Here is an 18,673-nt window from a genome sequence, read left to right on the forward strand (position 1 = left end):
CACACACACATTTTAACTTTTCAGAACTTATCTGCTTATCTGATAGGGCTGTTTGAGGGATAAGAACCCTGACACTGAATGCTTGAAGTTTAATAAGCTGGTCCTTTTAATGTCTTTTTAATTATGTACCTCGTTAAAGCATATCATATAATTTCAGTTCCAGTCAATTTCCCTCCGATGAATAAAACACACACTCAGAATAATTCACTCCATCTGGCACCGACAATACTGAGACTACAGCTTGGAAGATCTTTCAGAATGAAAATCCTTAAAAACCAGCCACTTTGATTACAACCAATGAAATTAAAAATGAAAGGATTTTTCTTAAAATTGGTAATGCCATTAGCATCTACATTTTCTGATCAATGGCATGGTGCTTTTAATTTAGCAAAAAAATAATTTGGCTGGATAAATATTATAGGTTGCGCTTTTAGTGAAGAGAACTCTACAACTTTCCAAATTGTGAAATAAATTGAAGGAAACTGAAGCAGTCCTAACTGAAATTACAATATTACAACTAAATTAGAAAATTTAAATTTTCTGACAGTAGGATCTGTCTGTTGTCATAGGCAGTTTGACACTAGTCTGGGTTAAGGCTTTCATCACACCATTACTCCCATATTGCCCTTGCTGTGATTCTCATTTTTAGAGATTTGTTTTATTATTGTCTTGAGCATGTGTCGTCAGTGAAAATTGCATGGTAGACTCAAGGAACACACCACAGCATTAATCACAGTTAAAACCTTTGTTAAAATTATAATAGTTAGTTGTTCCAAAACAAACAGCTCATGTCTTGGTATTATTTGATTTTTCTTGCCGGAAGGTGAAATTATTACATTTTGTTCCCAGGGAAACCACCATGCTGTAATTTACCTTATCCTACTACAGAAAGTACACTATTAAATTGTTAAATGTTGCATAAGTAAGTCAAAGCTAACATTTCTAACCTTTTTAGGTACATTTACACCTTTTTCTACAATGTGTGGGTTTTAAAGCATTCACTTTGCACTTTCCTCTGTTATATCAAATGCTGCACACTGAGGCTAAGATGCTTGCATATACGAATGGCCCATCTGCACACCCAAAAGGCAAAGGGATTTGTATGGTTATATATGCCCTCAGTAAATTAGCATTTGAGATTCAAAGCTGTCTCCAAGTCTGTATAAACAAAAATCTGAATATAAATGGATGACAAAATTTTTGAAATGCAACTGCCAATACTGTACAAGAGGAGGCAAAACAGCTTAACGTTTGGCTACATTTCCTCCATTTTCTATTTCAAGAGACGTCGAGTGGGCCAAGACAATTAAAAATAAAACACTATTCAGATACACGGCTGGACAAAGAACGGTGTTGATCCGAAGTCTAAATGAAAAAAAAACATCACTTTTTTCCCCAGTAACAATGTCTAAAATCTTGACCAATCAGCTTGTGTCAATCAACTGCCATTTTTTCCCAACCGCAGTCACTTCTGTTAATGTTCTTCAGTGACAGGCCCTGGCCTGATTCTCACCTGTCTGAGCAGTGCCAGAGGTATGGGGAAGTGCTGTTTCTCATCTGACCAAACGGGACCTTCAAACTGCGAACACAGGCCGCATAGCACATTCCCAAAGATGAAAGGCACCGTTATTCTGAAGAATTTGTTCACACCTCTGCGTATTACCCAAATAGCGATGTGTTCCAGCAGAAGGGGGAGTGCCGGCAGCAACAAGATTCTAAGGAGAGGGAATTTAAGGCTTGACTGGAACAGCAAAAAACAAAAAAAAAAAAAAACAGGAAGAAAAGATGCATTCTTGAATCCAATGCACACTCAAGGGGAAAATAGCAAGCCGTTTACACGACACCGAGTTTATAAAAGCACTAAAAATATCTCGGCTCACTTAGCCTGCGCCATGTGACCGTTCAAGCTAATCCTTTCAGGTTGTTTCCGTCCCAGCAGCCACTGCACTCAAACACAGCTTGACTCACTGCCATTGCAAGGTGAGGAAATTGTGTGTTTGGCAGTTTTTTTGATGCAGAGGCATTATGTGATTGGAGGGGGGCGGGGGGGGGGGGTAACGTGCCAGAAAGGTGGAGGACAGCAGACTAATGGCCTCTAAGAAACAGCAGAGAGAACTCTGGAGCCAGCCAAAGCCAGCTGCTGGCATAGTCCATCTATGTGGTCGTTCAGGGCCACAGCCATGCCTGGGCCACAAAATTCAGCTTTTAAATGCTTTTTATTGTTTTGAAAGATATTAAAATTTTGCAATTAGCTTTTTCACAATTAGCTTTTTTTCTGATGCTATTGTTCTTGTGCTAATTTACCCAGGCTGTGATCACAGACATATCCGCCCAGCCCCCCACCCCCCCAGTCCAGAACTGCTTCTGCTGCACCGCCGCCCCCCCCCCCGCCCCACGGTTGCCCCCGGTTACTTCTTGTTTAAAAAATTTTTTTAAAGTACCGTTTCAGTTTGTTGGTGATGGCGCAGTGCTCCTCCCAGCTGACTGCTCCCTCCAGGGAGGAGCGGGCCTGCTGCAGCTCCCCACGCGCCTCCTGCAGCTCCTCCTGTAGGCCCTCCTTCTCCGCCTCCAGCAGCATCAGCTCCTTGGTAACTTTGGACACTGAAGGGACATGAGGACACTTAGTAACACTGTCAGACGGTGAGTCACAATCTCAATTACACAGGGACCTAAACAGTTGATTGATACTTCGGGAAAAATACTAAGTGCACATGTCTCAGGAAGGCAATCATGCAATGGTCGGTTCACTTTAAAAATTCAAAAAATATGTTCCACACATAATTGTGACACTGCCTTAGTTACAGACAAAAGAGCTGAGCATAGCTGTGGTCCCACCTTCCTGCAGATGCCGACTGTGGCTGTCCTTGGACTTGGCCTGCTGCACTTCCAGCTGCTCCATCAGGACCTGGTTCTCCTTCAGCACCAGCTTGGCCTGGTCCTGCAGCTGGCGCCTGAAACACCGGCAGAGAACATAATGAGATGCATCCTCCTCCTCACACACACACACACTCACATACACACACTCACACACACTCTCTCTCCCTCTCACTCACACACAAACTCACACACACACATACACACACACTCTGTCCCACTCCCTCTCACACACACACTCACATACACATACACACTCCCTCTCACACTAACAAACACACACACACAAACACACACTCTCCCTCTCACACTCACATATACATACACACACGCTGCTAAACAAGGTTTAAATAAATAAACAACGTGGTGTCGTTTGGATTAATTTGACATCCAACTGACCGCAAGTCATTTTTGTTCATTTGTCAGAGTTTGGGCTAACGTATTTAGCATTTCAGCTACAGGTTTCTCTTAAACTCATCCCTGTAGTTCAGGGCACAAATCAGGAAAGATTTTACTTCTTCACCTGCATTCCAAAGCTCTCATGTGTCAGCAAACAACTGCCATTTCTATTTTTATTGTTGGTGGCAATCGCCTTTGGTCACTCAGCTCATTTTCCAGTCCACCTCATGGCTTTTAGTTATGCTGTCAAGGCATCTAATATTTGGTAAATTAAGGCAAACAAACAGCCTGTACAATACACAGTGGGCTTAGTATCATATTAGTGCTTCTGGACCAGTTCTTCTTCTACATACAAACTTGGTCCAAAAGTATTAATATGATGCCAACCCCCCCACAGGCCATAATTAGATTCACTTTCAGTCCGCTCTTATTCACAAGCTGCTAAAAACCTGAGTAGAAAGGGCATACCTCCAGCATTCGAGACGACCTTGGAGAGGATAAGATAAACAAATGTTTGCTAAGCATAACTGTCGTAATTGCCCTATTCACGAATGGTGCCGAGTGCAGCTCTCAGGGACATGCAGAAGAAATCCGGAGAGCGTGAAGGGAAAATACAAGCCTTTCCGCAGCACATGTTACAACATTAAAAATAGAAACACAGTGTATAATTAATACCCACGAATCTTTACTCATGAGTTATGAATGAAACAGCGGCCAACGGCCTGAACAAAATGCAAACTCAAGTGTGCAGCGCCGTCTCTAAGAGTCTCGTCGCACGGAGAAGAGCGAACAGTTGTTCTGTGACAGAAATGGCTGCTCAGCCCATCCGTGAGGTGCCGTTTATGACGTACTGAGTTAAGCATTCAGTACAAACTTACAGCGACGATACGTTATACATTGGCAAGAGGCTATACTGCAAGCTACGAGAGCACAGTCAATTCTAAAACACAGAGAAAACTGTATTCAGCTTGTGGCTGCGGTGGACACATGCATACAGAAGAGCAAAGGAGCTACTCTTTAACTCTTTAGCTCTTTAGCTACTCATGTTAACTACAGATGAGCTGCCGTCACCATTGATCGTGTTGAAATTGCCAGCCTACTACATGGATGGGTCAGACTGACGCAGTGAATACACCTCCACAGACACATGCACACACACACGCGCGGGCATACACACCCGCATACACAGATACACACACACACACACACACACACACGCATACACAGATACACACCCACAAGCACGCACACACACACGAACTTGCATACACACATACACACACACACGCATGCACACACACACACACGAACTTGCATACATACATACATACATACACACACACACACAGTGAGCTGACAAACTCACCACTCCTTCTGACTGACACCCCTCGTCTTCCCCAATTGTTCATGGAGCTTCTCGTTCTCCTGCACCACCTGCTCAACACGTTCGCGGAACCTCTTCAGCTCCTCCTAAACAACACACACACACACACCATACACACACGCACACACACACACATATACGATACACACAAACACACAAAACAGAAGACCATACAAGAAAATGCAGCTTTCCCCGTTCCTAGATATTGGATTGTAAACCTGCTCCCATCAAGAAAGTGCAAGAATGAAACTCAAAGAAACAAGGAGATCACAGTGCTTCCAAGCAGATGTGGAGCACGGGCGTCATTAGGTCATTAAGACCTGTGTCCTTTGAGTTTGAGATTCCTCCTTCCTATCAAGGCTTCAGAAAAGCTCAGAAACTGTTCATTTTTTCGTGGATTTCAATATAAGAAACACAAAATCCATGGATGTAATTTTAATGTGAGGCCTCAAAAAGGGAGGCCAAGGCCCGGGACAAGTCCTAAATTACACACACCTCACACTGTAGCACGCATTGGCTTTCGTTTACAGCAGCGTTGTCCCAGACATCGTCAAATACTGATCAGGTTTCATCTTTTCAGACCCGACAAAAAAAAAACTGAGTGGGCCAAAAAATACTTTTATTCAAACTCACCTCACAATCCTGTAACAGAGACCCTTTCTCACTGATCCTGTCCTCATAAGCCAGCAACAAAGGAGACAAATACTTTGTGTCCAGCTAAAAGCAATAGATTATACAGAAAACGTAGTCAGTTTGCATATATATGCAAACACACACATACACACACACACACGCACATACTGTGTATATACAGTTGCAAGAAAAAGTTTGTGGACCCTGTGGAATTACCTGAATTAGTTTAGTTTCTCATTAAATGTGGTCTGATCGTCATGTGAGTCACAATAATAGACAAACACATTCTGCTTAAACTAATAACACGCAATCAATTGCACTTGTCTTGTCTTTATTGAGCACATTGACTAAACGTTCACAGTTCAAGCTGGAAAAAAGTATGTGAAGCTTTGGATATATTTTTTACAAAAAAAAAAATTTATTTTCTAATCCACAGTAACCTACACAGAGACAGGGCGAACTGCGATGCTTTTGCTGATGCTGATATGGGTATTAATAAAATGAAACCGTTACAATCCATTGTACAAACAGATGTTTCATCTCTCCACTTTGCTAATATGACAGTTTGGACAGCTCCCACATCCTCAAAAATAGATGGAATCACAAGCACTTTTGGGTGTGTGTGCGCGTGTGAGTGTGTGTGCACGTGTGCGTCCTGGTGCGTGTGTCTGTGTGTGTGTGCGTGAGTGTGTGTGTGTGTGTGCGTGTGTGTGTGTGCGTCCGGGTGCATGTGTCTGTGTGTGTGTGCGTGAGTGTGTACGTGCGTGCGTGTGTGTGAGTGTGTCTGCGTGAGTGTGTGTGTGCGTGTGCGTCCGGGTGCGTGTGTCTGTGTGTGTGTGCGTGAGTGTGTACGTGCGTGCGTGTGTGTGAGTGTGTGTGTGTGTGTGTGTGTGTGAGTGTGTGTGAGTGTGTGTACGTGTGCGTCTGGGTCTTGGGGCATTATGTTGCGCTTCATACGGAGCTTTAGGTACAGGCTCACTGAGGGGATCTGAATGAATCATCCTGGTATCAGGCTCTGCACTGACAGCTCCGCTTCCTCCCTTCAGTCATATCACAATCAGGTGTGATTCTGCTCTGTATTTCTCCCGATACAAGCGGCACTGCATTCCCACTCAGCACAAACTCAAACCCAGAGCTATCTCTCCTGAACAAGCAGAACAATCTCTGCACATACGGAAACTGAATTTATCCGCATGACAGTGAGGATGATGAGTGTGTACAACAATCCTACCAGCCAGGGAGGCGCGGGTCCTTTCGGTGGCAAGGCGCTGATCCGTGTGCTCTGGAATGAATGACAAAAAAAAAAAAAAAGACACACAGATGACGACAGGCTTTCAAACGCTTATCAGTGGCTCATTAATGATCATTCTCACAGGAGCTGACATGAAGGAAGAGACACTCCACAGCTTCTTCCCCCCCATCCCCCATGCACACCAGCAGGGGAGAGAGGGACAGAGACGCAGAGACCTGCGATGACAGCCCTTCAAAGAGGTCGCATTCAGAGGCCCCATGATTATAACTAAGAGCTCTTATTGATCACGATGCGCCTCAGCTCAGAAGTGACAACAGGGAATTCAGGAGAGGGATGGAATATTTGTTCTTTTCTTACAACTTGGCATTCCGTTCTACTCATCACTGGAGTAACAGATAACAAACTCACAATGCAATGCATCACACTGGACTGGTTGTGAATTGTTTGTAAAGTCTGCTCCTATATTATATTTTAGTGCATTGTACACACGCACGCACAAACGCATGCACGCACACACACGCACGCACGCACGCACGCACACACACACTTTATGAGAATGTACAGTTGGTGTCCTAACAGGGTGAAGCAATGTCACCACAGAGTAACTTTAGCCCTGAGCGATGTCCTTCTCACTTCAGACACTCTGACAGTGCAGAGCGGCCATTAATGGAATTTTATAATGCGTCGTGAGATGCCAGAATATTAGAAACACAAAACACTTCAATCTGTGCCGTCTCCCTCCTGTCTTTCCATTCAGAGCTGCACAGCGCCGTGACATTATTTCCAAAACACTTCACAATAACATTACGCTGCCATGATATTATTTTGGGTTATATTACAATAAGGCAGCATTCATTTTGTTAGAACGGCAGTTTCAAACTGATTCATATCCTCACTTCAAATAGATTCAATTGGTTTTATTTGTCATTTCAATACTGCGCCACATACAGTCCACCCAATTCAGAGATAAACTGGTATACTGTGCTCAGGAAAAGCCCATTTTAAGCATAAACGTTGATAAAATGTTTATGTGAAATTTAAGTCATAACATTGCACACACTTGCATCTCTGAAGGGATAAAACAGGGAGGAAGTGTCAAATAAAGAGGGAAAATGGCTCCTCTCTGAACGGGACTAAAATCCCAAAGGTGTTGCATTGTGGGACTGCCTGCCACAGCAGATTAGCGTGGGTGACTGATGCTCTACATGGGAAATCTTCACCATAGTGCAAATACAGCAGGCTGTGGAGGTCAATTAGCCTTGCAGAATTCACCAGAGATGGATAGCTCCACGGAGGGAAGCACTTCACATGAAGAATAAGTTCAACATTGTCGATATGAAGGCATATACATTAGAAGAGAAAACGGATCAGCTGTTGTGTCATAAACATCAGGCAGAGAGAAACTGCATCAGAAGATACCCTACAATGCACCTATCAGAGAGCACGACAAGTGAAAGATATGACCTACAGTCATCACCCATTAACCTGATTGCGTGTGATGGAATTACAGTACCTCAGCGCACTTCATAATAAATGGTTCAATTATTCAAAGGAATCTGGGTTACAATTACAAAGAGATATGAGACCAGTTTTATCTTATAACAAATTGCTCTCTCGTGAAATTATTTACAGTGGAGCGCACAATGTTAAGACACAATTAAGCAAAATGGAATCCGGTGATGATATGTTATCTTGATCATCGTGACAAGTAATCGTGCACAGGTATGAAAATAGCCACAAGTTTAAAAGGTCAGCTCTCATCTTCACATTGCTCATGCACTATCCACCGTGGGTCTGGCAGCACACAAACAGAACCCGCTGCAGAATGCTATTACTCACATTAATAAAAGCAGACCTCTGAAATGAACCATTTCCTCATTTCCACCCGATTTTTTTTTTTTAATTCACGAAACGTATTTTGTCTCTGGAACAGCGCGACGTGACGTCCGCGCGGATCCTTCTGATTACGCGGCCATCGCGAAGGCCAGGGGCAGCGGGGTCCGGGGCCTGGCGGTGCCGCCGCTTCTCTTAATGGACTTTCCGCAGTCCATTAATGTGCACGGCGCCGACTGCCATTCAGCCATTCCACAGGGGGCATGATCAGCGCTTCTGGACCACATTTACAAACTTCTCTATTCCTCCCCCCCCCCATTCCAAGGTTTTAGTCAATTATACTGCAAGGGCGCACAGCAAAGAATTATGAATTGCACTCATTTCGCCTATTTGTTTCATGTTAATCAAATATGCATATGCAGGGAACCTTGATTATAAATATTCACCAGAAACGGGGGAGAAGATATACTGAGCAATCTCAATCAAGCTTTTTCAAAAACTCGATCACTTCCGCCAGAAGGCAGAGGAAGCCCACAGATGCCTCGTGTGAACGCGTTAAAATTGCTCAAATCTGTCGCGGTCAATACTCAAGTCAATTAGCTGGACGTGCTCAGTGGCCAGCAGAAAGAAACTATTACCTGATGTAAATTCACAGCGGTCCAGTTCAAACACTTATGTAGGCCTCTCAAGCATAACTTAGGCTAATGGCTCGTGGGGTTCCCCACTCCTGTAGTTCACTAATGTGGCCATGATGGCTGATTACTCAGGTTCCCAGGCAGTCTCAGGGACCCGAACGGTGGCCATCGCCGTGGAAACTGATGTGTTGGGAACTTAATCACCGTTTGGGGATGGAGTTAACTGACTGGAACCCGAGCAAAACGATTCTTCCCCAGTGTCAAAAACTGTCTCAAAAGCATTTCCCCCCCCCCGCCATGCACCACTACGTTATAACTATTCACGCTATGTTACAGTTTTTAAGTGTGTTTTATTATTCAGCTTTTTCTGAAAATGGATCACTTTTCATTACTGTATAAACTGCTGGCTATGTCTAGAGACCAGAGGGCCAGGAAAGGGCATTGTGGTCTTCAAAGGTCATAAGACTGAAAATATTTGAGTTGTTATTGTGGCCAGACACTCAGTTTAACTTATCCACAGCTCATAACTGATCATGCATTGCATTCTAATCAGCATTACCCAAAGTAATGGTTCATAAAATTATTTTGTTTCAACAATATCACATTTGGATAATTCTAACCATTAATGTCATTGCTACTTAAACGAGGAGAATTTAACTTCTTTTGGAGAGAAGAAAGTCTGCATGTGTCAATTTTTTCAAAAGCAGGAAATCTAATCATACCCTTTTCTGAAGTTAATGTCACTTTGAAATCATAATATGAGGCAAACTATCATCTATAATGCATTAAAACACCCCAGGCAAGATAAAAGCCAGAGCTGAATATGATTATAGATTAATCTGTAATATTTTTACAGCATCAGTCAGTCAAAACAACAGAAAATCAGACAGGTTGTTGTTGTACTATCTGGATACCTGATTACAAGAATCAAATTAACTTCAAATTTCCTCATCTCTACAGAAGGATTTACTTTAGTCCTACGATGTAATTGCACTTTACTATCTTTCTCCCAAGATCCGTAAGCCATAACGAAAGGGGACTCGGGGAAATGGGAATGAAGTAACAGATCCAGAAATAGCTCTTTCTCTGTACTGCCAAAGCACAAACACACCCAAAAAACCGAACTGCTTAAGTTAGCCACATTTAATTTAGGCAACAATCTACAGATTAGACAGTAATGCTCAATGAGGGAGACCTCCAATGTTTAGGAAAAAAATGACTTACAATACAGTTATTTGAGGAAGAAGTATGTACTGCAACTCAATTTGAAAACAAAACAAGTGCGTCAAAGCTACACAGCAGAAGACAGAACCGACAACCCCCCACTGTTTTTCCTAACGTGGACATGTGCGTGGACAAGACCGCCTAACATAGGTTCAGAAGCAAAAATAACAGAAATTATGAAAAATAACGAAGGAGAATGAGTGAATTCTGCTGGACAGCGCCCACAGGAGGTGTGCAGCTGTACTGCGGCGCCGACGTTTACCTCTTCCTTAGACAGCGGTCTGAATTTGGCCTGATATCGGCTCAGCTCCACGTTGAGGCGATGCACAGTCATTTTAAGGCCGTCGTTCTCATCCACCAGCTCCTGGGCCTGCTGGCGGAGGGCGTGCAGTTCAGCCCGTTCACCTACAGGGGGCAGCATGCACAGGCTTTGTTGACAGACTTATGGTTAATTGTCAGTGCTTCAGAAGAACCGTTTTTTTTTTTTTTAAATTTAAAACCACTTTTATATTGCTAAAGATTTTATAGGTACATGCATACAAACTTGAGGGGCTTTAATCGTTTGGATTTACATACATTTTAACAGCGCTATAAATTTCTGGAATAAAGATCCATAGTTTTCCACAAATCATTTATTGCTGAAAGCGATCATGCGATATGAAGTCTCCAGATGGCAAAAAATCATAAAAATACTCCCAAGCATTTTAAACATATAGTGCTAAAATACTGGCACGAGCAACACATGTTCACTAGCAGTGTTATTTCTGTGAGCCACCACTCCCTGGGCGTGAGAGCGGCGCTTCCCAGGCCCCTCCCACCTGCAGAGGGGCTGGGGTCCCTGGAGGCCTGCAGCCTCGGGCGGTGCTGCTCCAGCTGCTGCAGCCGCTCCTGGCTCCTCTGCAGCAGGAGGTCCTGCTGCTCGCATTTCTGCGCCAGCGCCTGCTTCTCTGCGGCCAGACGCTGGTTCTGTTCCCTCAACCCTTGCATCAACTCCTTCTGCATTTCCACCACCTCTCTGCTTGCCTCATCCTCCGCTACTGAAGCCCACAGGACAGCACAGCACGACACAGAGCAGCAACGACACAGAACAGCGGCAGCAACACAGAGCAGCAATAACACGACACAGAGCAGCACGATACAGAGCAACAGCAACACGACACAGAGCAGCAGCAACATGAGACAGAGCAGCACGAGACAAGCAGCAGCAACACAGAGCAGCAGAAACATGACACAGAGCAGCAACACAGAGCAGCAACACGACACAGAGCAGCACATCAAAACCAAGCAAAACACAGAACAAACATGACAGAGCAGCAGCATGACACAGAACAGCAGGAACACAGAGCAGCACGAGACAGAGCAGCAGCACAACAATACCAAGAAAAACACAGAACACATCACATGTAAACGTGCAGAAATAAAAGAGAAAATTAAAAATAATATACACAGGCAAAGCACTGAACTCAAATTACATCATATTTTACATTTGTATTGTATATTAATTGTAATTAATATAATGAAAACTAATATACAATTAGCCTGAATTCAAAGCCAGTTTCCATTCATAGGAGCAATGCATACGGTATATTTTCATTGATACAAGTGTTCTAAGAACAAACACAAAATTTGAGGCAGTAATTTAGATTTTTGGTTTCCTCCCTAAGATAACCAAAAGTCCCTCAGTAACTGCTACAATATTAGCCTTCCAAAGTAATGGCATATAATACTTCAATGAATATAGAAGCAGGTAAGCCAGCGACTGGAACCGCCTCATCAAGCTGTAACTTGGCAGGATGGCATCCCCAATGGGATCCCAATACAGGATACTTTATTACAACAAATGGAATGTGGTTCAGCATTCTCTCAATTAAAAATAAGCCTTGCAACAAAGAGTATTAGCTGCTATAGGATAATACAACATTGATATCTCAGGGTGACATTTTGTTTTTTGCGTTGTACAGCTTGGATATCAAAGTAACAACAAAAACATTCTATGCGGGTATAAATAAATGCAGAATAATTAGCAGATTAATAAATGCAGATTAGCCACCGAACAACACTTTAACGATGCTGTTCAATGTGTTCACATTTTATGCCACTTTAATTCTAGCAATCAATAAACCTGTTATTATATTTCTGAAATCTGAAGGAATTCGTAAAATGCCAGTGGCGGCCATTAAAAGACGCACACAGAGCGGCGCCATGACGCCCCAGCCTGCTCGTCCTATCCGTAACGAGCGGGAGAACGAGCCAGCTCGCTGCACGCCACCGCTAACGACAGCGCGGACACGGATCACATGACCGCGCGACGCCGCAGAAGACCTGCCCTGCGCCTGACCTGTTTGTGCGTCTCTCACTGAGCTCCTCTTGGACGCGCTTCTCTTCCTCGGCGAGCAGCGGCTTGCTTTGGGGGACTCCATGCTCAAGTCATTCGCAAAATCTGCATCGGAGGAGAGGAAACATTTTCCAGGTGTAGGAATTGTTTTTACGCTGAAAAAAACATTTTCATTACATTACAGGCATTTAGCAGACGCTCTTATCCCGAGCGAACTGCACAACTTTTTACATAGCATTTACATTGTATCCAATCATACAGCTGGATATATACTGAAGCAACGCAGGTTAAGTACCTTGCTCAAGGGTACAACGGCAGTGTCCTATCGAACGATTCGAACCTGTGACCTTTTGGTTACAAGACTGACTCCTCACCCATTATACTACACTGCCGCCTTGCCTTTAAAAAAATTTTTTTTTTTTTGCAGTTCACCTTGAATTTACCTTTTCATGTTCAACAGTGACAAACAGATGAGAGAGCGCAATCAAAAAAACAAAAGAGATGCTGAACACAATCTCTGGAAATAACTAATGTTGACGGCTTCCATTCACGATGCTATTCTCGGAATTTCTTTCACTGCCATCACATTTCATTCACCTTCTGAGCACCAGGAGCAAACAGTGTCAGCACCACAAAGCATCGGAGCTTTTTCTCGGCGGAATAAGGAGGACAAATTCCTCCTTAATCACACAACTTTCACAATAGCACATTGTGAGGTCCTGTACGGCTGTGAAAGCAGGGGATTCTATGGGAAGGCACAGATTGCAGCGCAAACGAACAGCATTGTTCCCTCGCGCGCAGACAGCGGCAATGAGAGTGGTTACCTGGAGATGATACGGCCCTTTGAGAAGTCAGCTGCCTCTCCACTTTCACTGACGGAGCCTGAGGGAGAGACACACACGTAAAGGAGCAGTGACTCTCCGAGCTCGTTTCACGTAAATACATTTTAACCCCACGCCAACGTTTCAACAAACTGCCCTGAAGAAACACACCAGGCTATTAATGGTCAGCTAATGACTGTTATTAGCTGCCCGCATCAACCAGGGGTGTCAAACTCAAGTCCCAGTGAGCCACAGTGTCTGCAGATTTTTTTGTTCCCTTTCAATCTGCTTCCAAATAAGGACTTGAGAACAAGGCATGTTGATTATTTAGCCAATTAATAACTTGAATGAACCACCAGCGCCAAGACGCCCCAAAATCAGGATTGGAGTCTGGCCTAGAGAATCACACACAAAACTGTCTGGTCCAATCAAAAACATACACCCCAGTGAGTGAGCTTCTGGATAGCTTATTTGGTTTAGGCACCATGCTGTGGCGCATGGATGAGCTCTATCCCCTCAGATCGAATCCCGACCGTGTCAGTGCTGACTGTGGCCGACAGCTCCATAACGTGACACACAACTGTTGATTGTGGGTGGATTCGGTCGGTTAGGTATCCATTCTCATCACTGCGGTTGCAGATCCCGATAACTGGATATTCAGGATGGTGAGAATTGGACACATGCACGGCTGTGCCTGGTGCCAAATATTTAAAAAAATAAATGAATAATTTCTGTGAAAAACTATCCCTTTAAGCACCATAAATACAGTTTTCTTTGTCTTTTACAACATCTTTCACAGCATAATCAAATAAAATCATACAATACATTATCAATTTTTAAATACTGCACAAGTAATTCAAATATTCCATGCAATAATAGGAAGTGCTTTAGTCTTACAATGTAAATTGTACTAAAAAAACTACATGAGGCCTGCAATTAAAAATGATTAAAAGAGAATGTTCTGCTTGTGCTAAAGTTTGGCTGGATGTGGTGTTACAATGAAGATGTAGCCACTTTAGCCTAGTGAGAGAGGGAAAAAATTCACCAGTTCACTGAGCAGTCAAGAGAGCGCTAGGCCACAGTTGAATGCAAAGCAGTTTCTGTAATGGAGCTAACATTTGCCACCAGGAGCAGGGAGAGCAGCCAAAACTAAGCTAACAAGAAGCAACACTTCACTAAAGCGTCACACGCCTGGCTATTGCTAAAAAGCTTTCACAGAAGCAAGGGGCAATGATGCCTTTCTAATGAAAAACAACTTTCAGCATAGCAAAGTGGCAAGTGCTCGCATGGATAAGCATGATATCGGAATCCAAACACTCCTGATATATTGACATATTTGCATTCTACTGAAGAAGAAAAAAGTAGAAGGGTTTATGAAAATTATACAATGCAGCAATTATTTATTGATGTTAAAAAAAGCACTAAATTGTAAACAGGTAATCAAGTTCTTTTTTTCTTTTTTACTTTACTGACACTGAGGCATCAAATCAGATGTTTTTGTTGATAGATGTCAGCAAGCTTAATAACCACCGAACATCATAAAGAGTAGAGAAATGGATGCCTTCTCACCAAATATTTTTTTGTCTTCCAAGATTCTCATGTATTTCTGGGTGAAAGTCATGCGAACTGAAACCTTCCATTCGTGGTCAGATTCACAGGCTGGGCAGAGGCCTGACAGACGGTTCGGCAGGCACCAGAGAGCTGGCATCAGCGGCTCTTATTTCAACATCAATCAGCCTCTTGGCAAAAATGACTTCGCTACTAACAGCCCAACAGACACGACAGGGGGACAACACAGGCTCCAAGTGCATTTGAAAATTATCTCTCGGCCTCGTCAGATAACTGACGCTTAAGATTAAGGCCTTAGAGAGAGAAAGTGAATTGGATGCAAAATTATATTGTTTCTAAGAATGCAAGGAAACATCTTTGGGGCCATTAAAAGTCACGCTGATACCCTCATCTAGGCAAGCGATCTATGAGCCCCACCTGCTGTGGAGTTTGTCTCGGAAGAGACGCCAGAAGACACGGCTATTTATGGGGCCCAGCGTGGCCACAAAACGCACAAAGATCATGTTCCTTTTGACTTTAAGTTTGAATGCAATCTGTGACATTTCATTGGATTCAGTGATTGAGAATCTTTATGAAATATGATTGAAAATATCAGCTCTGTTTGTTAGAAGCAGAGGTAAACGCCAATGCTTTTTGTAAGCATTCATCAGCTGAACTGGATTATCTCCTAACATATGCATGCTTGGTTTCATTGGAAAGAGATAAAATTCATGAATCTTTTGATTATAATATCCAGGTGCTTAGCCCTGCGTTCTTCAACATAAGGTCACTTTAAGAAGTACACTGTCAGCTTTTAGATAGGCCAGAACACAAACCCCCCAACCCCCACCCCCCTTCTTGGTTGATTCCATCAGGTTACTGTAGACTTACCCATCAACGAATTTGGTGATTTAATTGATAATTGTCATTTTCAATAATAATTATTATATTAAATCACACAAAATATATTTTATATGTGGGTTAAATAAGGGGTTCTAGTACACAATATCGCTTGTGTTCATTATTCAGAGTGCTGAACATTTTATCAAGGGCATTGGAACCGCTGGATTCAGAAAATAAACACATTTTTAATTAATCCTCGCTTCCCCGACAGTCCTTTTGGCCGCTCTCCTTAAACCGCTCAAGGGGACGAGCAGAGAACAAACATGAATTCATCACAGTTACGAGGACAGTCACCCCATACTAACAGATTCTCGCCACTCCGATGTCCATACTGAAGGTAAGACAAAACAGAGCCAGTGAGAGAATGAAGGACATTTGGTTCTGACCTTCCAAATTAACCTTAAATATCAACGTATTTCTTCGCTGCTGACATCCGTCATTGGACAGCACTAATCCACTTACCCTTTCACGTCGAGCAGAGTCCTCTGAAACAACGAAAATTGGCATGTTAGAGTATAGCCAGCTACAATTTCACACAGTAATAAATACCTTACTAAACTATTCCTGTAACTTTCTCAGTAATATATATTTCCCGGCAGATACGTGTTTCAGAAATGCCAATGGGTTGGATAACAGACACACAGTGCTTTTGTAAACTCCATTAACAGTAAAAACCCTGATTCTTGTGGCGTGTGTCCTAAATGGCAAGACCGTAAATTAAAGACTGGTTCATGGGACAGGGCACAGACCTTCTGCGAGCTGCGTGGGCACTACACCGTAAGCAGACTCATCCGTCCCGTCACTGAACTCACACTGACCTCCACCCTGCAAGACAAAGAGAAGGACCACAAGGACCAACCAGTGAGGAAACTCATTAAACACACAGGTAAACTTACGAACATAATAAATTACGATCACCTGCATCTTAAAACCTTTACATATTTCCCATAGCACCTGTCTCAGCTAAATAGGACAGAATCTGGACATTGAGACTATTCTATGGCAATTACAAAGGGACCTTAAACTACTGCACCAGTGTGGAGCTCTCCTGCACTGGTTTGAAATTACAGGGAGTGACTAACTGTACAACACTATAGTTTTAAAGTTAGTTTCACATCCATGTATAACCCCTGCTTTGAAATAAGGAAGGCTTATCGTGCTTCAGACCATCCTCTTCCCCATCTTTTCTCCTCCCTCTCCTTACACTGCTCACAAATGTGTCGCTCTTACGAAGTCATGCCTTTTTAAAGATGATCTTTAATTCATTGCTTCCCAGTGGCCTTAAAAGCTCAGGCAGTGGGGCCCTGTTTTAATTATGAGGAATGTCACGCTGTGTCACTTTGCCAGTAATGAAGAGACTCAAAACAAGCTGCCACATCATTTCACCAACTGACACTTCATCTACCGACACCCATCACCACCCGACACTCCATGTACAGTAACAATTCAGAATAATGGCCACACACCTTCAAATGTAAACTGGAAGTAACTTTCATTCACAACTCTAATTACCCAGATCTTTTACTGAGATTTTAAAAAGGTTAAATCATTAGCATTTTATCCTTGTTTCATGTTAGGAGATTTCAAGCCATTCACAATTCTCCCACACTAAAGTGTACATGGGATAGTATCCAAACTGCATGAGCACCAATAGCTGAATGTTCTCATTACAGACATGACATACACTGTTTACCGAACATTCACATTAGGCTACATGCCCGCACCCAAAAAGATTTTTTGTATTTACTTGTTTATTTCTGTAAGCAACGCCCACTAATCACCATTCACTTTACTGTAGCACATAATTATAGTTTTTCAAGAGAATAATCTGTAGCTCTCCGATTGTTATTTTGTCCACGACTTTATATCATAATAAATCCATTCAAGAGATTGTTGTTGTCTACTATAGACAGCTTGGATGTCTCGCCTCGTTATGGTGTTCACCGGACCGCGGTGGACGGCTGAAAACGTCGTTTTAAATTAAGTATTCTTTTTCTCTGAAGACTGTGTTACAGTACAGTTTAAAGGCTAGTTGCTTCAGACCAAAAACTTGCGACGCGACGAGATGCAGCTGGCGGCTCTTTGCAATTGCAAAACTCAAACTTGCAACATTCTAAAACTGTCCAGGTCACATCAAAGCTATAAGACGTTACTTACGGTTACCATAGCAACTGTTCTTACGGTTAGCTACTTCCTTGTTGGTTGCAACTGATCTGGCAAATATCTAGAGGTTAATATAGAGATAATGGACTAAAGTGGTAGCAGTAGTGAGATGCTTGCTGTAGCAACAGTACTGCAAAAACAAGTCATCTTAAGAGCCAAACATTCAGTGTTTGGAGGGGGTCATGTGTGGCGGTACATGGTGCGTACGCACAGTTGTGCAAGGATCGACATTAACCGTAGTTTCTTAATTTCACCCGTCTTTTTCCTTAGCAGTAGGCCTATACTGTGCGCTCTTTAATTAATTGGCATAATGATTTTTTTTTTTTAAATGTATGTCGTCTCTAGTGCAAACACTACCACTCCCGTGGTCAAATGTCTTTATAGAGTTTATGTAGGCTTCCTTCAGTAATCTACAGATTGAGTGGAGAAAAATGTCCTACAGCACTTAAAAACAGCATGAGAACTGAACAGATAAAAAGCAGACATCGACATTTTACATCAAGGGAAGCTGCAAGGCAAAATCCCCAGAGAAAAAACGCACAGAAGGCCAATTATTCTCCAGCCAGCTATACAGCCTTACATGAAACCTGGATGAACAGATCCCAGATCTTTCCATTTCAAATAAATGTTTTACAATCCACTTGTTTCAGGCCATCACTAATCTTAGCT

The 18,673-nt window shown here is 42.8% G+C and overlaps 1 protein-coding gene across 5 annotated transcripts in view; it reads right to left on the minus strand.

Annotated features, from left to right (window-relative positions):
- Positions 1–18,673, minus strand: part of cep89 (centrosomal protein 89) — an 85,956-nt gene that overhangs the window by 63,048 nt on the left and 4,235 nt on the right. For 4 of the 5 annotated variants that reach the window (XM_035396320.1, XM_035396318.1, XM_035396321.1 and 1 more), the window contains 11 exons: positions 16,591–16,666; positions 16,304–16,326; positions 13,394–13,451; positions 12,573–12,674; positions 11,053–11,271; positions 10,497–10,639; positions 6,522–6,572; positions 5,291–5,374; positions 4,640–4,743; positions 2,836–2,951; positions 2,442–2,601 (listed from right to left, as the gene is read on the minus strand). In XM_035396320.1, coding sequence (XP_035252211.1) covers positions 2,442–2,601; positions 2,836–2,951; positions 4,640–4,743; positions 5,291–5,374; positions 6,522–6,572; positions 10,497–10,639; positions 11,053–11,271; positions 12,573–12,674; positions 13,394–13,451; positions 16,304–16,326; positions 16,591–16,666 — 1,136 coding nt within the window. The remainder of the gene's footprint in view (positions 1–2,441; positions 2,602–2,835; positions 2,952–4,639; positions 4,744–5,290; positions 5,375–6,521; positions 6,573–10,496; positions 10,640–11,052; positions 11,272–12,572; positions 12,675–13,393; positions 13,452–16,303; positions 16,327–16,590; positions 16,667–18,673) is intronic. The other variant, XM_035396319.1, reaches the window with a different exon arrangement.

The sequence above is a fragment of the Anguilla anguilla genome, chromosome 16 (genome assembly GCF_013347855.1).
Source record: "Anguilla anguilla isolate fAngAng1 chromosome 16, fAngAng1.pri, whole genome shotgun sequence".
Taxonomy (NCBI): domain Eukaryota; kingdom Metazoa; phylum Chordata; class Actinopteri; order Anguilliformes; family Anguillidae; genus Anguilla; species Anguilla anguilla.